We start from the raw sequence: 26,858 nt of genomic DNA, 5'->3' as shown, positions 1-26,858 counted from the left end.
ATAATTTTCACATATCATAAAATATTCTTTTTTATTGTTCAACCATTTAAAAATGTAAAAAATTACATTTTTATCTCAAAGGCCATACAAAATCAGCTGGAGGGCTATAACACTCATATATACACTCTATAACACTCATATAGCCTTGGAAAATCTATTGAGGAATAAAAGAGTTCTTGCTCATTTGCTACATGACATTTCTTTATGTAGGGAGGAATGGGCTTGATAAACTGGATTTTTGGAGCATACTGCAAAGCCTTGGTAATTTCATTCCAAAAGCTAATTTATGTAAGTGACAATAGGGGGAAAAATGGAAGCATAAATGTTCTGTCTCTTAAATATAGGTCTCTGTCTGGAGACATTAAGTAGAACTTACTACTTACATTATTTATTTTAGAAAATAGAAGCTGTCTTCCTCTCAGTATCTCAAATGAAAAAAGTTATTCCATATCATAACTGATCTGTTATAAAAGAAGGGGTCCTGCCACTTTGTCCCTTTTGGAAACAGGGCTTATCCAAAGGCACTGACCATGGATGAACTCCCCCCGCCGCACACACACACACTTTTTTTCCTCCTAATATTTTCCTCCTAATAATGACTGACAGAGAAGAGGCAGTCCCAACTGCTCAGTCATTTATAAGAAAAAACCTCACTAGCATCTAGTATCTTAGAAACCAAAGGAAGCAATCTGATTATAACATAATATTAACCTGACTAGAAATAGAAGGATCTTGTTGCAAAAAGCTCTTTGACTGATTTCTATCTCTTAGATTTTGGAATTTTTTACTTTCAACTTTATAAAAAAAAAAGAACTAATGAATTAATTAGGGCCTGGCAAAAAGAGGTGAGTTCTCTCTGATCTTTGGCAAGAATTCTTAAAATCACTAAATTAGGATTCATGTAAAAATTAAAGGAGATAAGTGTAAAGCACTTAGCTTTGGGAATTCAAAAGTTAGCTATTGTTTACTTTTTTTATTATCTTCTGCATCCTTGCTTATTTTATGTCTACTGGAGCTGTCAAAAATTGAGAGGTGTAGATAAATCTGTACTACTGTAGTATTTCTATCCATTTCTCTTTATATATAACAGTTCAGTTTATGTACTTTAATGTTATTTGGTATACAGTGGTTTACGATGTTGCATTATAAAATATACCTTTTACTAATATAAAGTGAACTTTCGTTATTCTATTTGTTTTTACCTCAAATTCCATTTTGTCTGATATTTCTATACAACCTAGTTTCTGTTGTATATTCTCATAATTTTAATCTTTGGTTTTGGGTGTTTTTCTCTGAATAACATATAGTTGTCTCTTCATAGTCTTAAGGGTTTTAACTTTTACAGTGGGTGATTTACTAATAATGAATATAAATAAATTAATGATATATCTTTATTTTCCTCCAGTCATCTTTTTTTTTCTGCCTTGATTCTTTATAACATTTACCATATGATTTATTTCTTTTAATTCCACCAATATTGTAAAATTAAATATTTGTGTTTAATTCTATTGGTTATTTTTACCAGCAAGCTAGCCAACTTCTCTTTAATCTGTAATTCTTCTCTGTTTGTCAGAATCACGAGTGGAATAGTGAAAACTGTTTTCTGGTTCAAGATTGTGGATTTAGCACATGTGGACTCATGGTCTTGTTTCTTCTTAAATCCCGTTAAAATAGATTAGGTAGATATGAAGAGGTGTCAACTTAAAACAGCAAGGAGAGAAGGAAAGGAAGAGTTAAGGGTTATCAGTAGACATGTGATTTGGCCAGTTTTCTGGAAGATGGAAAATGGATGTTGGTGGATTAAAACCATAGCCCAGAGTGTGCTGTAAGTAGACTGCAGTGAACTGGGAGTGCTACCACCCTGCTCTCCCCTAAAACCGCAGAGGGACTTTCAGGCATAGTCTTACCAGGCAGGACAGAGAGCAAGAGTAAGAAATAGGATTGACTAAGGTAGGGAGGGCGGGAAAGACTTAACTGAAGATAAGTATATAAAACACCTGTGATAATACCCTCCCCGCTTCCTGCATGCAGAATAGGCTGGAGAGAGTGTAGTCAGGTGTATATACCCCCAAGAAAAAAAGAAGTCTCTTCTAAAGAGATTAAGTGAAATCAGTGGGGAGCTAGGACTTGTAGTGTGGGTTGTTGGCTCTGGAATAGGGGTCAGCAGACTTTATGTAAAGTGTCAGATGGTGGATATTTTAAGATTTGCAGGCCACATAAGGTTATGATTTCAGTGGAATATGCCTCTTGTAGTTTTTGTGTTTGTTTTCTATAACACTTTAAAAAGTAAAAGTCATTCTCAGCTCAAGGGTCATACTGAAACAGTCTGATCTGTAATTCACTTCCACCCTGTTTAGGAAGAAGATCCTCCTCAATCTCTCATCTGATGGCTGTGCAGTTGGAAAGCTAGCTCCTTACCAGCTTTTCCTGAAAATAAACCTGCCTGTCGAGTGTTCTCCCTAGGTATATGGAACACCTAATCCTACTTCTTACTCAAGGTGGGAGGTCTGTTGGGAAACAGATCTACTTACAGAACAGCAGAGGAATCCACAGCTCTTATCTAGAATAATCAATCAAGTACTGCAGTTTTTTTTTTCTCACATTTACTTATTTTTGAGAGACAGAGCAAGACAAAGTGTGAATGGAGGAGGGGCAATGAGGGGGGCAGGACACAGAATCTGAAGCAGGTCTCAGGCTCTGAGCTGTCAGCATAGAGCCCAACACGGGGCTCGTACCCATGGACTGTGAGATCATGACCTCAGCCAAAGTCAGACACTTAACTGACTGAGCCACCCAGGTGCCCCCAAGTACTGCAGTTTTAAATATGAGTAGACAACCAAGCCTTACCAGATATTTGAGGAAAAGCAACATAATAGAGAAGACCAAGATAAACAGAAAAACTGATACTGGAAGGAAGTAATGTAATGCAGGGCACCAAAAAGAACGTAGAGATATTTTTTAACCAGTGTATTATGAGAGATTTGAATTGTTGTTGAATCCCTAAAATGGGAGCAGCTGTGGAAAATTAATAAGAGAATAAATAGCTTTTTAGAGATTAAAAATATCACTGAAGTTTTAAAAAAGTAGTAGGGATGAAAGGTACAGTTGAAAAAAATCTCCCAGAACATTGATGAAAGGAAATATGACAAAATTTAGACCCAAAGGGGACAAATCTAGGGTGTCCAATGTCCAAATTAAAGGAGTTTTATAACGGGAAAATTATCAAAATAAACAATAATAACAGATAAATTTCCCAAGGCTTAAGGAATATGGACATTCCTGTAGAAAGGGACCAAAAATGATTGTCCAGCACTATTTGGGAAATTTTTTTGTGTGAAAATGAGACCAGGTGTCTCAAAAGTTTAAAACAGCAAACATAAATTGAAGATTTTAAATACTTCTAGGGGGTGGGGAGAGAACAACCAAACAGGTTACCTTCAAAGTTTTAATGATCAGACTGGAATTGGACTTCTATCTATATCACTGGATACTAGAAGAAAATAAAGCAATATAAAAATTGAAGGGCAGTTGTTATCCATGTAAAGTAATATGACCAGTCAAGATGTCTTAGTTATGCAGGAATTCAAAGTTTCTACCGCATCCTGTTTTCGGAAGTCAGTTGACAAGGTAATGCAGGAAAATAAAGTAAAACCCACAGGAACACATGTGATCTAGGAAGGTGGAATCGGTCCAAAAGATCATTTAAGGGAAATTTTAGAATGCCAGCTGACTTTGGTAGCAGTTCTAGAGAACATTCAGTCCAGATTTGAGCAGAAGGTAGGGGAGAGCTTTGAAAAGAATCTCTCAGAAAATAAAAGGGGACTACATGCAGTAAATTGTATGATTAAGAGCTAAATATTTGAGATGTTATGATACAGCACATTTATTTTTCAGTCTCTCCCCAACCACCCCAAACTATGTAAGAATAGTGTGGTACAAATAAGATGCACATTAAAATCATGCTACATGATTTTAACCAATCTACAGCTTAAGAAAAGAGAATCTATTCTGTGTTGCTGCTGGAAATATTATTAGTGGCCCAGGTATGTGACTCTGAAACAAGAAAAGGAAATGTTATTCTTCATACTGCATGAATTTGCTGTGAATACTATTTACATAGTTACATTAATAAAACTTAAGTTTATTGTTTTTCAACTTTTAAAGTAAATTTAGAGACAGAGTTATGAAAGACTTCATTAGGGTTACATACCAGAATGTAAATGTTAAAAACCTTCATGATGCGGGTGCCATGATGGCTCAGTTGGTTAAGTGTTTGTCTGGCTCTTGATTTTGGCTCAGGTCACGATCTCACGGTTCTTGAGGTCGAGCCCCACTCCATCTGTGCTGTCAGCACAGAGCCTGCTTGGCATTCTTCGTCTCCCTCTCTCAGCCCCACCCCCTGCTCATGCTCTCTCTCTCTCAAGAAATAAATAAATACACTTAAAAAAAAAAAAGAACCTCCATAATGAAGAGTTAAGATACAGCCATCACAGCAGAATGAGGAAGCAGAGGGAGACAAAAGGTAGAAGCAGAGTTTGCAGTTACTTATTTTACATGATAAGGAGTCAGTCCATGAGTTGACTCAATTCATTAAGACATAGAAGTATGTTATTTAAAATTACACATGTAACCAAGAGAAGAAATAAAGATAATGTAACTTACCAAATATTCAAATTAAAAAGGAAGAGAGTAGTGTAAGGGAACAAAGCCTCATCTTTGCTAGCTGGGACTTTGTTGTCTAGGATGCTGATTATAGAAATAAGAATAAGTGTTTTGAATTATGGAGGTAAACACCAGCAAACTGAAAACAGAAACTGTTTAAGAAAATCTTGCCATTGGTCACATTTGTTCTTCTCTTATTTCCTTGATAATTTCTTAATGGGCTCCTTCTGCAACCATTAAATGTTGATCTGGTCTCTGTGTCACATGACACATGCACACTCTGAGCTAGTACATTCACACAAATAGCTTCAGTAACCACCTGTGGAATTTGAATCCCAAGTTTCTCACGTCAAACCTCATTTTAACCTAAATGCAAGGTCTGCATTTTCAGACATTTCTTTCCATAGGTCCCAGTAGCACTTGAAATTTAATATGACCTAATGGAAATCTTTATTTTACTCATGAAATCTGTTTTTATGTTCCTTTATTTATTTATTTATTCATTTATTCATTTATTTTTTAATGTTTATTTATTTTTGAGAGCAAAAGAGACAGAGCATGAGTGGGGGAGAGACAGAAAAAGAGGGAGACAGAATCCGATGCAGGCTCCAAGCTCTGAGCTGTCAGCACAGAGCCGGACATGGGACTTGAACCCAAGAACTACGAGATCATTACCTGAGCCGAAGTCAGATGTCTAACCAACTGAGCCACCCAGGCGCCCGATATTCCTTTATTTTTTAAAAAGCTTTGTTGAGGTATTATTATGGAACCAGGCTGGATCGCTGATGGAAGAACGAAGCGGCGCTCAGAGATCTTGGAGGATTGGAAGTTTATTTACATTGATGGGCTCAGGGGAGATGGTCTCTCCAAAGATCTGAGCCCAGAGAGCATAAGCATGGGGCACAATTTATAGTCTGCTACTTCTGCATTAGTGGCAATTGGTGTGCGCAGCAAACGGGGCAGGAAGAAGAACCCAGAAGGAGAGTCTTCAGGTGAGGACTGGAATTCCCTATCAGTCCTGTTGGCCATCTTATAACATAATTTTTCCCTATCAAGGTCAGGGTTTATTATTTTCCCCATCAGTATAATCTATATGCCATAAAATTCATCTATTTTAAGTGTATAATTCAATGACATTAAATTTAGAGTTTATGTAACCTTCTCCACAATCCAATTCAGAACATTTCCATCACTCGAAAAAGATTCTTTATGCTCATTTGTAGTCATTTCCTGTGTCTAGCTGTAGTCCCAAGCAATCATTAATCTACTCCTGTCTCTATTGATTTGTTTTTTCCAAGGATTTTGTATAAATAGAAACATACAATATGCAGTCTTTCATGACTGGCTTATTTAGCGTGTTTTTGAAATCCACTCATGTTGTAACGTGTTCTAATACTTTTTTCATTTTTATTGCTGAATAGCATTTCACTGTATGGCTATAAACATTTTTTAATCCATTTATCATTGATAAACATTTGAGTGGTTTCTAGTTTTAGGGATTATGAATAACGTTCTACATTTTCATATATGTCTTTGTGTGGACGTGTGTTTCCACTTCTCTTGGATACATTCATGGTAAATTTATGTTTAACTTTTTAAGAAACTATCAAACTATTTCCCAAAGTTGTTGTACCATTTTACAGTCCCACCATCAAAGTATGAGAGATACAGTTTCTCCGTATTCCTGCTAGCACTTATTATTGTGTATCATTTTTATTATAGACATTCTAAAGGTATGATATGATACCTCATTGTGGTTTTAAATACGTGTCCCTGGGCGCCTGGGTGGCGCAGTCGGTTAAGCGTCCGACTTCAGCCAGGTCACGATCTCGCGGTCCGTGAGTTTGAGCCCCGCGTCAGGCTCTGGGCTGATGGCTCGGAGCCTAGAGCCTGTTTCCGATTCTGTGTCTCCCTCTCTCTCTGCCCCTCCCCCGTTCATGCTCTGTCTCTCTCTGTCCCAAAAATAAATAAAAAACGTTGAAAAAAAAATTAAAAAAAAAAAATAATAATAAATAAATAAATAAATAAATAAATACGTGTCCCTCATGGATACTCAAAAGTAAGCCTTCATTTCTTTCTTTCATATACTGCTCACCCATTCTCTGGATGTACCTGTTAAGCGTATCTTTAATTCTCTTTCTCATCTTCATGCCCATTGCTTTACTTCTTCACTTTCTTGATTATTAAAATAGCCTCTAAACTGCTTTGCCTGATATCCATTCCTCTGCAGGTCGCAGTCTATTTTCCACATTGCCATCCAAATGAATTTTCAAGAATGCAGATGTGATCTTCTCTCTTCTTTGCTACAAATCCTTTAAGCCTTTAAGATAATGTCTATCATGTGGACCCTTTTTATTTTACGTTATCTGTTCCTGCCACTCTTTTCCCCCACCATCCTGCCTTCCTACAAACCCTTACACACTCTACACACATATTCTGCACAGATCGTGGCCTGCAATCTACCTGTAATTATTTGAGTACATTAGGAATACATTCTTTCTTCTTTGCCTTTGAACATGCTGTTAAGGGGCGCCTGGGTGGCGCAGTCGGTTAAGCGTCCGACTTCAGCCAGGTCACGATCTCGCGGTCCGTGAGTTCGAGCCCCGCGTCAGGCTCTGGGCTGATGGCTCGGAGCCTGGAGCCTGTTTCCGATTCTGTGTCTCCCTCTCTCTGACCCTCCCCCGTTCATGCTCTGTCTCTCTCTGTCCCAAAAAATAAATGAAAAACGTTGAAAAAAAAAAATTTAAAAAAAAAAAAAAAAAAAAAAAAAAGAACATGCTGTTAATTCTGCCTGGAATGTTCATCCATCTCTGTTTATAAGCTCTTACTCATTCTTCAAGGCTCAGCACAAATAATACCTCCTCTTAGAATCTTTTCCTGTTTCTTGGTAACAGTTAAGCTTTGTTTTTGTATATGTTAATATAGTGACATGCATAGGTGTCTGTGAGAATATATTAGTATGATTTGAATGAAATTGTCATTTTTGTAAGTACAAATATGATTGAAATGAGTCAGCCTAAAACATTTTTATAATTACTTATGTACCTGTCATTTGTTAAAAGCAGTAGGCCACTTACTACATTTTTGTTGATAGGTAAATGAACAAATAAATTGTTCTTAAAGACCAAGACTTTCATTTCGAGTTAAGTTATCTTGAAAAGTGTTAGATTTTTGGGGGTGCCTGGGTGGCTCAGTTGGTTAAGTGTCCGACTCTTGATTTCGGCTCAGGCATGATCTCGCATTTTGTAAGTTCGAGCACTGGTTCGGGCTCTGTGCTGGTGGTGCAGGGTGCCTGCTCAGGATTTTCTGTCTCCCTCTCTCTCTGCTCCTTCCTTGCTTGCGCATGCACTCTCTCTCAGAATGAATAAATAAACTTAAAAATAAAGAAAAATGTTAGATTTTCTACTTTAGAATCACAAAGACTCAAAGGTTAGGTTCATTTGCATTGTGCAAAAATAATACCAAACCAATTTCCAAGATATATCTCTGAATAATACATCTTGAATGTCATGGATGAAGCTACAGATTATTATCTTTCACATTAAGATTTAGTAGTCGTTTTCATGTTAGTGTACAGCATCATAGTTCTGTAGTTCGAATAAAATAATAAAGTTTACCGTTTTTCATAAAAATACCATTTTAAAATGCAAACACTAAATAAACTAACATGATTAATATATATGTATATGTGTATGCATATGTATATATAAAGATTGTAGCTATGTAAAAATTGCCTTTGAATGTGAGAAATAATATGCCATAATGATTTGTTTTCAGAGTATGGGGTTATATGAGTTTATGTTAATACTTTATTAAAATAATAATTATACTAGTTTCACATCAAGTAGTAATGTCTGAATTGTTATTTTAGACAAGATAACCATCTAAATGTTTTGCATACTTTAGGTAATTATATGATGAAGAACCCTGTACTTCATTTAAACAAAATTATAGTTTTAGTCAACATTTTAAAATTATTTGTGATTTTTGGGGTACATCAGTGGCTCAGTCAGTTGAGCGTCTGGCTCTTGGTTTCTGCTTGGGTCATGATCTCACAGTTTGTGGATCTCACAGTTTGTGGAGCGTCTGACTCTGCACTGGCAGCACAGAGCCTGCTTGGGATTCTCTCTCCCTTTCTCTCTGCCCCTTCCCTGCTCACACTCTCTCTCAAAATAAATAAAGAAACATTAGTAAAATAAAATAAAGTAAAAAATTGATGATTTTTAAAACTCAGGGTTTGCTTAATGCATATATTATAGCTTTACCATAGTTTGCAGGTAGTTTCATTGCCATTAATATTAGTCATGTTCAGTAATTATATTCATTTCAAATTGAACATGATGTTATCTGTTCTGTTGTAACTATTACCTCTTTTTAGTTTTGTAAGTCCTTCATATCATCATTTATATAAATGTCATGTGCTTCATAAGGAAATTCTTTTTTAAAAATACCTGTGGAAACCTTGTCCGTTAGCTCTCAATTAAAATTCGTTTTCTCCACAAACTTATACAGCGCTCTTGAATTATTCCTACATGAAAAGATAAATAAGGAGTCTAAAGAATGTGGTTTATTTTATAACTTTAAAAATTGGACGGTGATTTGAGAGGGCAGCTTAGTACAAGTCCTTTTATAAATAAAATTCTGCTTCATTTGCAACTCTGAACATGAGAACTGAAAGGGGTGTTTCCCTTGGCTGGTGCCTGACCTCTGTGCACACCTTGGTCTTTGTCTCAACCTTGCCCACACTGCACACTACAGCCATATAAATCAGATTTTCAATTTGTTATAAAATGCAAGGCACAGATATTGTAGTCTGCAGTATTCAAAAACTTTTGAAACGCTGAATATCCAACAAAATTTGTTGTTTGTATGAATGTAAGTTTTTATTGAGGTAAGTCTGTTTGTTTGAAAAAAGGACTCCTGCAGTTAGCTAGTGATTATTTCAAATTAAGTAGATTTAATTTCTCTCTATGTCTCTGTCTTTCTTTGCTTGTCTGTATAAGGCTTTGGGAAGAAACCTTGATATTACACCTGTGTTAATAGGAAGCTGTTGATTGAGATTTCTGTTACAAAGTCTTCCTGTCAGGAGTAAGTCACTTTATAAAACGAAATTGAGAGCTTGTAATCATAAAGTGAGTATCCTTCATCTCTTCATGTGTTTTTTTAAATTCCTTTGTTTCTGTTATAGCAGATAACTTCACATACATCTTAATAGCTACTTTGCTGTGCCAGATGCCAGATATTTTTTAAAAGGAAAGCATATGTAAACTGGTAAATATAATGTTCAATCTACAGTAAATTTGTAAAAGTATGGTTCTTTTATAAAAGTTTTAAAGGTTCTATAGAAATGCAAACCTTTAAATGCTGTTAAAGATTTTTCCATAGTATATTTTTGGCCATTTTCAATAAACTGAAAATTTGGAAGTTATTGATTAATTCTGTTTAAAAGTCAGATTAGTAATAGGCTTTATGAAAAAGTAAAAAGTCAATTCAGGTCATTCAGTTTCATTTACTGAGTCATATCTTTTATATTTCGTATATACTGAGTCATATACTTTTATACTTTTTTTATATACTGTATTTGTACTTTTTAATATTGATCTTTTAGTTTTTTATGTTCAGATGTTTTTATTGATATGTAGTAAGTATCTAAACAAATAGATAAACTAACTGAAGAATTTTGTCACTAACATATAAATGTCTTCATTTTCATCATTTTAAAATATTTGCTATTAGAATATTTGACTTTTATAATGCCTTCAAAAGATAATTTCTCCTAAATTATTAATTTTAGGTGCTGTTTTTCAATCTTAAACTTTTGACCAAGAATGAAACTGTTTAAAAATTAAGATGCCAACAGGTAACCTCTTGTAAATTTATATGTCAGTGTATGTCACATAGCAATTGAACACTCCCGCAAAAAAAAGTGTGCTAATACAAAGCTATATTTTTCCCCATCTAAAATTGTTCCAGAAATCTGAAATGTTTTGGTTTTGAAAGATCACTTTTTATAGCATGAAACTATTTTATTTTAGACATATTTTGTTGCTTTTTACAAATTGACAAATTCTAGCTTACCCTATATCTGATACCAACTTTACAAAACAGTAAGTGATATCATCATATGTGGAATTTAAGAAGCAAACAGATGAACATAGGGGAAGAAAAGGAAAAATTAGATAAAAACAAAGAGGGAGGCAAACCATAAGAGACTCTTAAATACAGAGAACAAACTGAGAGTTGCTGGAGGGATGGTGGTTGGGGGATGGGCTAAATGGGTGATGGGCATTAAGGAGGGCACTTGTTAGGATAAACACTGGGTGTCATATGTAAGTGATGAATCACCAAATTCTGCTGAAACCAATACTACACTGTTAACTAACTTGAATTTAAATAAATAATTTTTATATTAAAAAAATTGTTTTTAATGTTTATTCATTTTTGACAGAGAGACAGAGAGACAGAGAGTGAGTGGGGGAGGAGCAGAGAGAGAAGAGACACAGAGTCCAAGGCAGGCTCCAGGCTCTGAGCTGTTAGCACAGAGCCAGATGCAGGGCTCAAACTCAAACTGTGAGATCATGACCTGAGCTGAAGTCAGTTGCTTAACTGACTAAGTCACCCAGATGCCCCTTAAATAAATAATTTTTTTAAAAAGGAGTAAATGAAATCAAAGTAACAAAATAGATTAAGAGATAATGCTTCAAGTTAGATGAGCATTCTTTATAGGTAAAATACCAGTAGAAAACCCTAGGTGATGATTCCTCTGATTCTGATGTAACGTTAATTGGGATTTTATTTGTTAGCCAAATTATTCCTGAAAAATGGTAAGCATTATCTTATTAAAAGTTGTTTCATTGTAAAGCAGCACACCATTGTGTAAAAAAGAAAAAATCCAGAAGGATTAGTTCTGATTGGTTTACTTTCTTTTTTCCCACCTAAATTATTTTGTAATTCTGTTTTCTTCTTTGTATTTTTATACTTTTATAGTTATAATGTCATGGTGAAACCAATTCTTCTCAAATCTGAAGTAAAAGAAATATTTAAAAATTTTAAATTCTGGTGGTGGAGACATCTGGCTCAGTAGCAATTATATCTTAACAACTGTTGATATTCAGTGGCAAGTAAATGCTAGCTGATTTTTTTTATGCCAAATCTGAGTAATGCCATTTTCTTCACATAAGATGATTCTAGGTCATTTTCTAGACAGTTAGGAAGCAGTAATGTGCAGTTTTATCCCTCTTAAAGGCTGAAAGATAAAGTGTTCAGCAATTTGTTCTTCTAATTATAAATAGTGATATAATGACTCAGCGAATTCTAGAGATATTTCTAAATTTTTCTATATAATGGTTTTGGAATAAAAGAAAAAAGTTAAAAAAAAATAGGTGTGGGGAAGGAGGTGCAGGATGGAAGGAAGGGACCATGGGAGACCAGGAAGGCAAAGAGATAAAGTAGGATAAAGGAAGGGTCAAAGATAAAGAAGGACGTAAGGATGGAGAAAGAAGGGGGGAGAGAAAGCATGCAAGAAATGGAAGTTTATTTTTTCAATATTCTAAAAGTTTTGGCTGTATATCAAGCAATGACTTAGGTTTTTAATTTTACTTTAGAACTTTAGATGTCTTTTCAGTTATCAGCTGTTACCTAAAATCCTCTTGCAAATCAAAACCTTGTAAGATTACTTTTTGGGTTTTTTGTTGTTGTTGTTGTTGTTGTTGTTATTTTAAAGATTTTATTGTTAAGTAATCTGTATACCCAACGTGGAGCTTGAACCCATAACCCCAAAATCAAGAATCTCGTGCTCTACTGACTGAACCAGCCAGGCATCCCTGGGTTTTGTTTTGGTTTTTTTAATTGTCATATATGAAATATTTAAAGATAATCTTGGAAATCAGAATTTATTTCAATTACATAAATCATTTTCCAACAGCAGTTTTCATAGTTTAATGAATTTGAGACCAAAAGGAAAGATAAGATTTTAAATATACCTTTGGAACAGAGAAACTCTAAACAAAAGCTGTTGCAGAGTCTTAGTATTAAATGAGAAAGGCCACCATTTATTTTAAGATCCTAATCCCCTTTTAAAAATCTAATGAATATAGAGATTCCTTATGTCTGTAATATAACCTATAAATCTGTTATAATTAATGGTCATATCCTTAGGACATATTATTTTTTTCCCTCAAAGGGACAGAAGTCCCTACTTATCAAATAAGGAATAAGATTAAGTTCTTCATTTTGAGAAGCAATTCTTCATTTAATTTTTAGAATCACCACTTCAGTCTAAGATACTTAGTCCTTTACTTGTTTTATTAGAAAAACTTAATTTGCCTTTCTCTAGTTTCATTTATGTATGTGTTTAAATCACGAAGAGCCCTGTGGTCCCAGTCACAGGTCATTTTGCCTGAATGGAGGGATGTGTTATGTGATACCCACTATTCCCAGCCCATTTTGTAGGTAAGTAAAATGTGCTGGGGTGGGGGAAGGTAATTTTATTTTTTATCAGCTACTAACTTCTTTAGAAGTGATAAATATTGATCAAAAAGTGTAAGATGAAAAAGTGTGAGGAATGCTGTATATAAAACAAAATTATACTTTAAAAACAAACAATGTGGCAAATCACAATCTTGCTCAAAGTGTTTATTTTGGAAATTGGTAGTGATTTCAAGATTAGTATGATTTTTTTTAATAATCCATTTTGGTGAACTCTATGATTTTAGCAATTTAGGGAAGTCAGTCTATGTTTAATATTAATGATAAAACAGGTAGAGAATTCATTAATATAAGAAAGCCCAACATCAGGTGTTTGAGTTCAGAATACATAAATACATAACTGTGTTGGTACCAAAACTTACATTTGATATGTTAAAAAGAAAATGAAACATTAAGTTTCTCTAATGGTGTTTAAAAAAAAAAAGTCTAGGCCACTATTGTTTTAAATAATATGATTCACTTTGGGAGTATATAGCCAGGTCAGTAAAGGACTTGAAAATAGTACTTGTTTAGCTGGCTTCCTTTGAATTTGGTTGAATGGGATTTAAGGGGGGCATAGTAAACCTCTTTTAATACATGAACTAACAACATAATACTACCAATGACGTCCATAGACTTTAGGGGAGCTGACACTTAAGGACTTCAAGATATTTTGTGGCATGTGCATGAATTACTCTGTTTTTGTTCATTAACTGAGATGAGAGGTATAGAATCTAGATTTAAGATCTTATTGAAGTAAAATTCATATGAAAAATGAAAAATATTGGGATTTGGTGTGGAGGAGAGGAGGCAGAGAAATAATCTCATAATTATCTCAATCCGTTTTTAGAGGTTTTCATATGGGAAATAGTGAGTAGGTATTTTTCCTCTCAAGTTAATAAAATGAAAAAGGAAGAGGATAGAGGAACAAATCAACAATTGCTTTGTACCCCCTAGGTGCCTGTATGTTTTTCTTTTTAAAGTTTATTTACCAAAATGTAATTTATGAATGATAAACTACATTCTTTTTTAAAAATATTTTTTAATGTTTGTTAATTTTTTAGAAAAAGAGACAGAGTGCAAATGAGGGAGGGGCAGAGAGAGAGAGACACACACACAGAATCTGAATCAGGCTCTGGGCTCTGAGCTGTCAGCACAGAGCCTGATGCGGGGCTTGAACTCACAAACCCTGAGATCATGACCTGAGCTGAAGATGGATGCTCAACTGACTAAGCCATCAAGGTGTCCCTAAACTACATTCTTAAAAGTACACAACTGATGAATTTTGACAAATATTTATACCCATGAAACTGTCACCACCATAACAAGATCCAGAGCATTTCTGTTATCCCACATTTGCTGACCATATTTTTCATGTTTTCATTTCACAAAAACATTAGAGGAAAGAGGGAGAGAAGATGTAAAGAAATAGAAAAATAAAGGGAAAATGAGAAATTAAGCGACTTGCTAAAGATCATACAACTAGGATTAAATTAAAGAAATGGCCTTTGAAAAGTACAACTCCCAAGTTTCACCTAATCTTATGGTGTATTCATTCTGAATTCTTTCTAATGGGATAGGACATGTAGCATTCATTAAATGAAACTAAAATACTCATCAAAACAAATACATTTAATAATTAAAAGATACTAACTTTTTTTTCTTTAATTTACATCCAAGTTAGTTACCATATAGTGCAACAGTGATTTCGGGAGTAGATTCCTTAATGCCCCTTACCCATTTAACCCATTCCCCCTCCCACAAGCCCTCCAGTAACCCTCTGTTTGTTCTCCATATTTAAGAGTCTCTTATGTTTTGTCCCCCTCCCTGTTTTTATATTATTTTTGCTTCCCTTCCCCTTTCCCTTATGTTCATCTTTTTTGTATCTTAAAGTCCTCATATGAGTGAAGTCATATGATATTTGTCTTTCTCTGACATAATACCCTCTAGTTCCATCCATGTAGTTGCAAATGGCAAGATTTCATTCTTTTTGATTGCTGAGTCATACTCCATTGAAGATACTAACATTTTGTATCTTGATTGTAGTGATGGCTTCTTGGGTAAAAAGGCTGTCCTTTCTCCATTGAATTACCTTTACACTTTTGTCAAAAATCAATTGATCAGATGTGGTGGGACTATTATACTCCATTGATCTATGTTTCTATCTTTCATGATTACCAAACCATCTTGATAACTGAAACTTTATGAAAAGTGAAATCAGGTCATGTGAGTCCTTAACTTTGTTCTTCAGCTCATTGATCTTTAGTCTTCTTTTCTAAAAGACTGTATTTAATGTTAAAAATTTCCAACTACATTTTACCTGCATCTTACAAATGTTATAATTTGTTCATTTCTAAGTTAAATATTTTTTCCATTATGATTTCTTCTTTAACCTAGGTGGGGTTTTTTGTTATCCTTTAATATTTATATCTAATTTAATTGCATTGTGGTCAGAGTACTTGGTATATCAAGCTGTCTCTGTACTAAAGCCGTGTTTATACTGCACTGAATAAGTTGAGAGAAAGAATTAAGAGTACTGAAATTTGGAGACTCACTGGGATGGGAAGAAACAGAGTCTTAACTAAGGCTGCTATAGCAAAAAAAACATAGGCTGGGTGGCTTATGAACAATAGGAATTTCTCACAATTCTGGAGGCCAGAAATCTGAGATCAGGGTGTCAGCATGATTGGGTTTTGGTGAGTGCCTGCTTCCTGGTTTGCAGATGTATCTGGGTAAATCTCTTGACCAGCAGGTTTGTTTTCAGGAAGACCTGGTAAGGGATCAGCTTTGTAGACCACACAGCCATCAATGACAGAAAGAAGAGCATCTTCTAGAGTAGGATATCAGCAAATTACAGACTATAGGCCAGATATTTGGGGGGCAGGGAGCAGATTACTTTTGTATGGACCTTTTACTAAGAATATTTTTTGGTTTTTAAAGAGTTGTAATAAACAAGCACACCAAAAAATACAGATTAGGGGCACCTGGGTAGCTCAGTTGGTTAACTTGATTTCAGCCCAGGCCATGATCTCATGGTTCGTGAGTTTGAGCCCCATGTCAGGCTGTGCTGACAGTGCAGAGCCTGCTTGGGATGCTCTCTCTCTCCCTCTCTCTCTGCCCCTCCTCCACTCACTCTCTCTCTCTCAAAATAAATAAACTTAAAAAAAAATAAAGAAGATTATGCCACACATGGCAGGAAGAGAGAGCTCTCTGGAATCTCTTTTATAAGGGCATTAATCCCCTTTATGACAGCTCTATCCTCATGTTCTAATTACTTCCCAAAGGCCCCACTTAATACCATCACATTGAAGTTAGGATGTCAACATATGAATTTTGGGGGTACACAAACATTCAGTCTATAACACTTAGGTTGTCACTCTGCTTTTGTATTTTGGGCAAATGTATTTTAAGTTTATTTTCAAAAAGTTACCAATGGAAGTGAATGGACCACTTTGCTCATACTGGGTTGAGGAATACATCTAATTTCTTCCTAATCTGAACTTTAATAGTAGTAATTAAAGAATAGTTGAAACTGTGTCCCTGGTTTTATGGTGGATAGGGAAGGAAGCAAAGTTATCATGTTGCACAACAGCAGAAGATTTCTGTGGGATTAGCACCCCCTGTGCAGTATGGATGGTGTACCCTGGAGTTGTTCAACACCTTGGAAGGAAGTGAAGTCAGGGAGACAGAGAGAAGGAAGGAATATAATGGCTAAGGTTTAAATAAAGTTGAATGGCAGAGACATTTTATATCATATGTTAGTTTTAAAAGTAACTGCTTTCCAATAATTTTAGGGCCATCCTTTCTTATATAGCACTATAGGTAAAATAGGTCTGAAGATGATAAACTCACTTCCATCTCAACTCCTACTACTTCCTGTGTTCCCTATTTCTGTTAATGACATCCTAATTGTCTTATCACTGAGAATCTTTGACTCTATCATTGACCCTTGTCAAGTTGTCAAACCATAATTCTACCTTTGTTGTATGTCTCTTATCTGTCTAATCCTCTTTGTTCTTACTATCACTATACTAGTTCAGACCTTTTTAACCCCTCATTGTCTATAGAAATAATTTTCTAACCAATTTTCCTCTTTTTTTAAGTTTATTTATTTATTTTGAAGAGAGAGGGAGCAGGGGAGAGGGAGAGAGAGAATCCCGAGTAGGCTCTGTATTGCCAGCACAAAGCCTGATGTGGGGCTGGTCCCATGAACCACAAGATCATGACCTGAGTGGAAACCAAGAGTTGGATGCTCACCACCACTGAGCCACCCAGGTGCCCCACTAACCAATTTCCTTGCAGCCTAATTCTAATTACTACTTCTGCAGTTTGCTACCCAAACACTTCTACAGCTTTCTCTTCTTCCTTGGTCTGTGTTCTAACTAGAACCATTTACTATTTATGTTAAATGTACTCCCATCCTTTCTTCCTGTCTATGCGTATTGAAATCCTACTTATATTTCAAGGCCTTTTCCTCTCTCAACCCTATCACAAATCAGAATTAACCTCTTCCTCGTTTGAACAGAGAAATATGCGAAATTTATTACTTTATATTTTGTCTTTGTATACTCATCTCCTTTTTTGGACTATAAATATTCCCCACTCCACCCCACCACCTAGGAGAGTGTGTTGGTCACAGTAACAAAATTTAAGTAATTGTTGACTTATAGACAGTGAATTTATAGAAATAATTTCATCTCAGAATCAGTAGTCATTATATTTTTCTTAAGTGAATGGGTAGGTAATAAATAAAATAATTAGAAATACTGCAGTGGCAATAAACAAGTACAGTTTACAAATTTAATTTAGTTTTATCATACATTGGTCTTTGTCCTCTTGTGTCTATTTTTTTTCTTCTTTGTACTTTATTTAAACCAGCATACTCTAGTTTTTCTTATCTAATTTCTTTAGTTGACTATTTAGCTCTTTGGTTTTTTTAAGCTACTTTATTTTTTTTTCAATATATGAAGTTTATTGTCAAATTGGTTTCCATACAACACCCAGTGCTCATCCCAAAAGGTGCCCTCCTCAATACCCATCACCCACCCTCCCCTCCCTCCCACCCCCCATCAACCCTCAGTTTGTTCTCAGTTTTTAAGAGTCTTTTATGTTAAGCTACTTTAAAATTGAGGACAGCTTGGTATCAGTTGGTGTTGAGATCTGCTTTGAAGCCTAGTTCATGTATAGTATTTTAAATGGCCTATGTGTAGTAGAGAAGAATGTGGATTCTTTAATTGATGGGTGAAAGGTTTTATATATGTACATAAGATCAAGCATTTATAATGTGCTGTTGAAATCTGTTATGCCCTCAACTAATTTTTTATCTGCTTGATTTATCGATACCTGAAGAGGTATGTCAAAATTTGTCACAGTGATTTTGGATCTTCAGCATCTCACAATTTCTGTTAATTTTTGCATAAAATATTTTGAGACAATATTATTAAGTCCATATAAATTCAGGATGGTTATGTCTTCTGGTGAGGTATCCCTTTTATCATTATATAATGACCTTTATCTCTAGTAATGCTTTTTGCTTTGGAACCTATTTCATCTGACATTCATATAGCCATGTCAGCTTTCATTTGTTGAACATTTGATGGTTTCCTTTTTTTTTCTTTCAATTTTCCATTAGGTATGTCCGTAAACATATATAGTTAGTCGGACTTCTTTTCTGTCTTTATTGGAGTGATTGAATTTTATTTGTCCATTCTACATTTTATTAGCTTATTTTCATTAACATGTCTTGAAATCAATTTAGTTGTGAGCATCATTTATTTAATGAAAAGAAAAAATAGAAAATTTGAGGGTAAATAGTGCATACTGAGTGGAAGTATTATTTTTGAGACTTTTGTTTCAGGTATGTGTGTGTGTGTGAGTGTGTGTGTGTGTGTGTGTGTGTGTGTGTGTGTGCATGTGTGTACGTGTTTTGGAGCACATTTGATTAGTCACCAAGTCCTGTCTGGATTATCTATGGAATTTATCCTTACTACCCTATTCTCTTTGCTGTTGCCTTAGTATTATTTCCTTTCTGAAGTTTTGCAGTAGCTTTCTTTTTTTAATCCTAGTCTTATTCACAATGCTTTTGTAGTGATTGTTCTAAAAGGTAGATTTGGGTTTTTTTTTTTACTATTATTTATTTACGTAGTAATCTCTATATCCAACTATTATTTATTTATGTAGTAATCTCTATACCCAATGTGGGGCTAGAACTCACGACCCCGAGATCAAAAGTCACACACTCTTCTGACTGAGCCAGCCAGGCACCTCTGACTTTGTCTTTTTGATTCACAAATTATTTCAAGGGATTCCTATGTCCTAAGGTACATCTTCAAATGTTTTAGCTTATCACTCAAGGCTGTTTATCATAATAGTCTATTTGATATCCTCTTCTATAACTTCTCCAGACATACCTTGATTCTAAACATTCTGAAAACTACATGCAGGTTCCCAAACATGCTAAGGCCTGACTCCATGCTCTGCATATGCTAGTCTCCTTCCTGAAACATCTTTACTCCTTAGTCTTTGAAGTAAGCTAATTTATTGCTCTTCTGTGAGCCATCTTTATCCTAACCAGAATGATTCTAGGGCTCTTTAAGTTTTTTTTTTAATTTTTATTTATTATTGAGAGAGACAGAGAGAGAGAGAGAGAGCACAAGCTAGGGAGAGGTAGAGAGAGAGGGAGACACAGAATCTGAAGCAGGTTCCAGGCTCTGAGCTTGTCAGCACAGAGCCCTATGCGGGGCTCAAACCCACAGACCGTGAGATCATGACCTGAACCAAAGTCAGACACTTAACCAACTGAACCACCCAGGCGCCCCTTCACTGATTAATATTTTAATTATTTACAGTTTTCCTCAAAATTATGAGGAATTGTGCCTAGCAAAGTAATAAGTTAATAAGTGAAGGAAGTAATAAATTACACCTACATATTGCTACCAGTGATTACAGAAAACTCAAATTTTAAATTTTCTAGTAAAATGTACTATATTATCTTAACCCTACAATATCCGTAAATAACTTTTATGTAGCGATTATGATTTTTTTTAAACTTTTTATGTGGTTATTAATAAATTTCAAGTAAAAGAGAAAGTGACCTTAAACAAACATTTTTTTAAATGAGGCAATATAAATGCCAGTATAAATATATATATGAAAGTATGATTAGCATTCACCATAACTCAGTTTAGAGGCCTATATGAATTCTAATAGTTTTTTGAATTATTTATCTTTTCTAGTATTGTGATAAAATATATGTAATACGAATTTCCCATTTTAATCATTTTTAAGTGTTAAGTGACATTAAGTGCATTCACATTGTACCACCGTCACCACTATCCATCTCCTTCAAAACATTTTTATCATTTCAAATTGAAATCATTACCCATTAAGCAATAGCTATTTCCCCTTCCTTTTGCCTTTGGTAACCATTGTTCTACTTTCTGTTTCTATGAATGTGAATATTCTAGGTACCTTTTGTAAGTGGAATCATACAATTGGCATCTTGTGTGTTTGGCTTATTTTACTTAGCATAATGTCTTCATCATAATGTTTTAGCATATTGTTGAATTTCCCTCCTTTTAAAAGCTGAATGATATTCCATTGGATGTAGGTACCATATTTTGTTTATCCATTCATCCATCAAGGGACATCTAAACTGTTTCCACCTTTTGGCTATTCTGAGTAATGTTGCTATGAACATGAATGTACAAATATCTCTTTAACAACCTGCTTTCAATACTTTTATAATCTAAGGTGGAATTGCTGGATCATATGGTAATTCTATGTTTAACTTTTTGAGGCCCTGCCATACTGTTACAGTGGCTGCACCAGTCTACATTCCCACCAGAAATGCAGAGAGTTCCAATATGTCCACATCCTTGTGAACACTTACTATTTTTTGGGTTTGTTTGGTTTTTGATAATAGCTTAATGGATGTGAAGTGGTATCTCATTGTGGTTTTCATTGGCATTTCTCGAGTGATTAGTGATGTTGAATGTTTTTTCATGTGGTTATTGGCCATCTGTATATCTTCTTTGGACTAATATCTATTTAGGTCCTTTGCCTGTACTTCATCCAGGTTTTTATTTTTTGCTGTTGAGTTTTCTCTATACATTTCAGGTATTAATTCCTTATCAGATAGATCATTTACAGATATTTCTCCCATCCTGTGGCTTGCCTTCTTACCTCTGTTCATAATGTTATTTCACGCACAGATTTTAAGTCCACTTTGTCTATTTTTTCTTTTGTTGCCTGTGCTTTTGTTGTCATGTGAAAAAAATCATTGCCAAATTCTGTCGTGAAGCTTTTTCTCTGTGTTTTCTTCTAAAAGTTTTATAGTTTTAACTCTTATAGTTTTAACTCTTACGTTTAGGGATGTGATGTGCTTGAGTTAATTTTTGTATATAGTGTAAGGTAAATCCTTTGGCATGTCAGCTTTCCCAACACCATTTGCTGTAAAGATCATTTTTCTTTTCCCATTGAATGCTCTTTGCACCCTTGTTGAATTGACCATATATGTGAGGATTTATTTTTGGCCTCTATTCTATTCCATTGGTCTGTATGTTTGTCCTATGCCAGTACCACATTGTTTTGATTACTGTCACTTTGTAGTAAGTTTTGAACTTGGGAAGTGTTAGTCCTCCAACTTGCTTATTCTTCACAATTGTTTTGTCTGTTCAAGATTTCTTGAAATTCCATATGAATTTTAAACTTTTTAAAAATTTTTTATTTTTTTATTTTTTTAAAGTTTATTTATTTATTTTGAGAGAGAGTGGAAATAGGGCAGGGACAAAGAGAGAGAGAATCACAAGCAGGCTTTGCACTATCAGTGCAGAGCCCAACATAGCGCTCGATCTCATGAGCCCTGAGATTATGACCTGAGCCAAAATCAAGAATCAGACGTTTAACTGACTGAGCCGCCTAGGTGCCCCTAAATATTTTTTAAGTTTATTTATTTATTTTTGAGAGACAGAGCGAACACAAGTGGGGGAGGAGCAGAGAGAGGGAGAGAGAGAATCCCAAGCAGGCTCTGTGCCGTGAGCATGGAGTCTGATGCCAAGCTCAGTCCCACCAACCATGAGATCATGACCTGAGCAGAAATCAAGAGCTGGATGCTCAACTGACTGAGCCACCCAGGTACCCCAACCATATAAGTTTTAGAATGAGTTCTTCTATTTCTGTGAAAAACATTTATTTGGTTTTTATCAGATTTTCTTGAGTACTCCTATAGGTAGTTATTTTTTTTTATTGTGTCAGACATTGTGTATGAAAACTGTAGAAATATTTTAAGGCTCTTGATTGTATTATATTCTTTTAGAGAGGACTTATACAAACTGGCAGATGTTTAGAGGCACTAGTGATCATAGATTACCTAATCTAATTAGTGATTGAGATAATTCAGAGCTGCTGCATGTACCAGGCTTTCTGGTTTACCATTTTGGCTAAGATAAATTCGGGGATTAACTTTGTCATCTTCCAGAAAATCCTGCAAGGATTTTGATTGGCATTGAATCTTTAGGTCAAGTATGAGTATTGACTAATAAAGTGAAGACTTTGAATTTATGATAATGTTGTGTACCTTAATTGATTTATGTGTTCTTAAGTTTCTTTAGTGTCTATTTAGTAGTCTTAGTGTGGTGGTCTTACATATCTTTCACTAGTTTTTAAAAATAGATATCTTAATATTTTTGGATGATATTTTCTTTTTTTAAATTTATATCCAAGTTAGTTAACAAGTACTCTAGTTCCATCCATGCGTTGTTGCAAATGACAAGATTTGATTCTTTTTGATCGCTGAGTAATATTCCATTGTATATACACCACATCTTCTTTAGGATGATATTTTCAATGACATTTAAAAGATTAAATTTCCTAATGCCAACTGCTTGTATATGGAAATAAAATTATTTTTATACTGACTTTATGTGTAATGATCTTGCTGAATTCATTTATTAGTTATGATAGTTGTATATGTAGGTAGTCCTAAAGAAACTATACAATCTTGTTGTTTTCAAAAATGGCAGTTCTGTTTCTTTCTATCCAATCTTTACTTTTCCTTTTTTTGCTGCATTGCATTGGCTGGAATCTATAGTATTTCTTTTGAATAGAAGTTGTGGGAATGCTCATCCTTGTCTTGTTTCTGATTTTAAGAAAAGAGAGCTCAGTATTTCATTATCAAATATGGTATCAGCTATAGGTTTTTATTGATATCCTTTAATAGATTTTATTTTAAGCTTATTTTATTTAGATTTATTTTATTTTATAGGTTTTTATTGATATCTTTTAATAGATTTAGTAAGTTCCCTTCTCTTCTTTGCTGAGAGTATTATCATGAATGAGTTTCATATTTTATCAAATGCTTTATTTGTGCCTATCAAAATGGTCATATGATTTTCTTTTATTTGACTAAAGTGTTAAGCTACATGAATTTTTTTACAATTCATTATGGTATGTTTATGGTATATTTTATATGCATATATTTAAAGCATACAGTTTGAGTTTTGACTCAAAGTATGCAGCCATGAAACCACATGCACAATCAAGATAATGAACATACCCATCATCTCGAAAAGTTTCCTAATGCCCCTTTGTCATTCATCATTCCTACCATTCCTGTGTTCTCAAGTGAACGGTTACCAATTTTTTGTCATGATTGGTTTGTGGTGCCCAGAATCTTATCTAAATGAAATTATGCTTGATAAACTCTCTATAGGGTAATGCTAGCTTCATACAATGAGTTGGAAAGCGTTCCCACCTCTTCGTTTTTCTGGAAGAGTTTGTGAAGGGTTTGTAATAATTCTTTCTTAAATATTTGGTTGAGGTCACAAATGAAGCCATTGTGTCTGGAGTTTTATTTGTGGGAAGATTTTTAAATATAAATTCAATGCCTGTAGTATATTCAGCGTTATTCAAGTTATCTATTTTTTCTTGAATAATCTTTGGTAGTTTGTGCCTTTCAAGGAATAATTCCATTTCATCTAAGTAATTAAATTTATTGGTATAAAACCATTTTTAATATTTCCTAATTTAATATAAAAACTTTAATTTGATAGGGCACCCGGGTGGCTCAGTTGGTGAAGTGTTTGACTTTGGCCTATGTTTTGATCTCATGGTTCATGAGATCAAGCCCTGCATCAGGCTCTCTGCTGTCAGCATGGAACCCACTTTGAATCTTCTGTCTCCCCCTCTCCCACCTGCACATGCTGTCTCTTTCTCTCTCTCAAAAATAAATAAGCATTAAAACAACAACAACAAGAAGAAGAAAACCTCCTAAAACTCTAATTTGATAAAAAGGGATTAACTATTAAGAGGGGTAGAGAGAACTCCAAAGAATACAGGAATAGGAGATGCTGAGAGTTGCCACTACCTCTAAGCTAAAGGAGAGCACCAGGAAGGAAGAAACCTAGAGGACACTCCACCAGTGTGGAGATTCAGATCTTCATAGAGAGGGTATAGCTGTGGCTCACTGGATGGTGGAGAAATTCTTGGGACCAGGGCTGTTAAGCAGAAAGTCACCAACTGGACTACTGATGTGTCTCATGGGGAGGTTGCTTGCTAGTGTGTGAACAAGACCTGCTGGGTATTTTTGAAACTTTCCACAGAGTGTGTGTCACTGTGTCTACCACAGGGAGGCCTCCCACTGGTCATCACACCAAAGGAGCAAAAAGAAAAGCCCCTTCTTACAGTGTCCTTCCAGTGCTCTTCACTGATAAGGCCTAACATTGTGCAAAGGAGAAATGTTATAGATTCAAGCCCCCATTTCATAAATACAGAACAGAGAAACATTGATTTAAGAGGTGAGAGACAATAAATTGATAACTGGCATATCTTCCCTTTGGCTACTTAGCTTCTGTATGTCCTTTCTACACACATTTGAACTTTTGCACACCAAAAAATTCTCACACTTTTCCTAAGGAAGAGACATCCAGACTTAGCAATAATTGTTTTTAGAGTTGGCAATATTAGTCCTCAAATTTAATCATAGTGTGCCTAAATATACTGTTATATAAAGACTAATTGCTAAGATTAACCTCCAGTAATGGCAAGACGGATAATAAGAAGAAAATGATTAATATATCCAAACATATACATAATAAGCAGAAAATATATGTTATGGTCCTTTTTGTAATTATTTTGTTACAAAACCATAGGTGATATCTATGGTTCTTTCTTCCAGTACCCAGTCCATATTCCCCATGGCTTCAGTCATAACTTCAGTAGGTTTTTTGCTGGGTGACCCAAGCCATCTTTCCTGAAGGATCTGAGTTCTCAACACTTTTGCCTTTTTACATTGCTGTGATTTGCTGTTAACCTGTATTATTGAGAATAGATGTACTGAGAGTCCTGAGAGGAGACACCCCAGAGAATTCCCTGGATTCCAGGTATAGTCTTCCTTTCCCACAACATATATCAACAACCCAACGTTCTCTCGGTAATTGGGATGAATCATTCAGTGGACTAACCCCCTCTTCATTTTTGGTTCAGTAGCTTGAGGAGCGTCAACTGACTAGGGGAACTAGAATCTCTGAACTCCATAGGCATGAAGCTCAAAATTTGTTGAGATGGTGAAAAAATTCACCAAGTAGGTTATTAGCTGTAATAGTGAGTGAAGCCATTATCAATTCCACCTCTTGATTCCCAGGCCCATGTAATCTGACTGTGTGGGAGACAGCACCATGTAATGATTTCCGATTCAAAGCATATACTACATCCTTTTAGAATTTTTTCTCCCAATGGTACCATTTCACTTCTAATTGGCCAGATGGTTCTGATTGATGGCATATGGTATAAAACCAGTTAATTGCATGGATATGAGCTCAGATCTGTACTTCCTTGGTTGTGAAATGAAGTTCCATAATCAGAAGCAATGTTATATATAATACCATGATGGATGATGGATAAGACATTCTGTGAGTCCATGGATGGTGGTACTAGCAGAGCATTGTGAAAAAGTAAGGCAAGTCCATATCCAGAATATGTGTCTTTTCCAGTGAAAACAAATCTTTGCCCTCATCTATGATGGAAAAGGTATGGTGTAATCAACTTACCACCAAGAGGCTGGCCATTCCCCCCAGGAAATACTTCTGTATCAGGTATTCATTGTTGGTCTCTGCATTGGCACAGTTGGCACAATAGTAGCAATAGCTAAATTAGTTTTGGTAAGGGGAAGTTCCTAATTTAGAGCCTATTCACATCCTCCACTCTGCCACCATGGCCACTTTGTTACTGGACCCATTGAGCAAGCACTAGTGCAGCTAGGGAACGAGGGTAAATGATAGAGTGTGTCATTTTGATTAAAGAGCACATCATCTGATTATTAAGAAGCCCCTCTGCAGTGAAGGCCATTTGGTAGGCAATCACATGGGACACAAATATCTTCAGTGTGCCCACTCTGAAAAATCTATCCATCTACTTGTCCTTGTTACCTATCTTCCAGCCTTGGTATTTCCTTCTTTGACAATCCAGCGTAGGTTTTAGTAACTGCTCATGCATCCGTGTAGATCTTTTGAGCAACTATGGATCCATGCTTCTCACCATCTCTCCAGAGAAAGTGGACAGGCAATATACTGATCAAGGTTCTGTGCACTGGGAGGATTTTCCTTCATCATTGTGTATGAGTCACCCCTGAATAGGAGTGTAATGCTGTAGCTGTCCACTTTCAGGTGGACATATTGTGCAGGCCTATTTATAAACTAGATTTGAATATTTTCTTCCTTAGCTAGTCATAAGGT

At 35.2% G+C, this 26,858-nt stretch overlaps 1 protein-coding gene across 6 annotated transcripts in view; it reads left to right on the top strand.

The window, feature by feature from the left end:
* NRG4 (neuregulin 4) overlaps nt 1-26,858 on the top strand; it is a 206,099-nt gene that overhangs the window by 84,202 nt on the left and 95,039 nt on the right. For 5 of the 6 annotated variants that reach the window (XM_058736947.1, XM_058736946.1, XM_058736945.1 and 2 more), the window contains exons 4-6: nt 9,666-9,794; nt 10,457-10,522; nt 12,998-13,113. In XM_058736947.1, the coding sequence (XP_058592930.1) occupies nt 13,010-13,113 (104 nt within the window). In that variant the 5' untranslated portion in view covers nt 9,666-9,794; nt 10,457-10,522; nt 12,998-13,009. Of the gene's footprint in view, nt 1-1,222; nt 2,464-9,665; nt 9,795-10,456; nt 10,523-12,997; nt 13,114-26,858 lie in introns of those variants that run through there. The other variant, XM_058736948.1, reaches the window with a different exon arrangement.

This window comes from Neofelis nebulosa, chromosome 7 (genome assembly GCF_028018385.1).
Source record: "Neofelis nebulosa isolate mNeoNeb1 chromosome 7, mNeoNeb1.pri, whole genome shotgun sequence".
NCBI lineage: Eukaryota > Metazoa > Chordata > Mammalia > Carnivora > Felidae > Neofelis > Neofelis nebulosa.
This window is presented reverse-complemented; position numbering and strand designations above follow the sequence as displayed.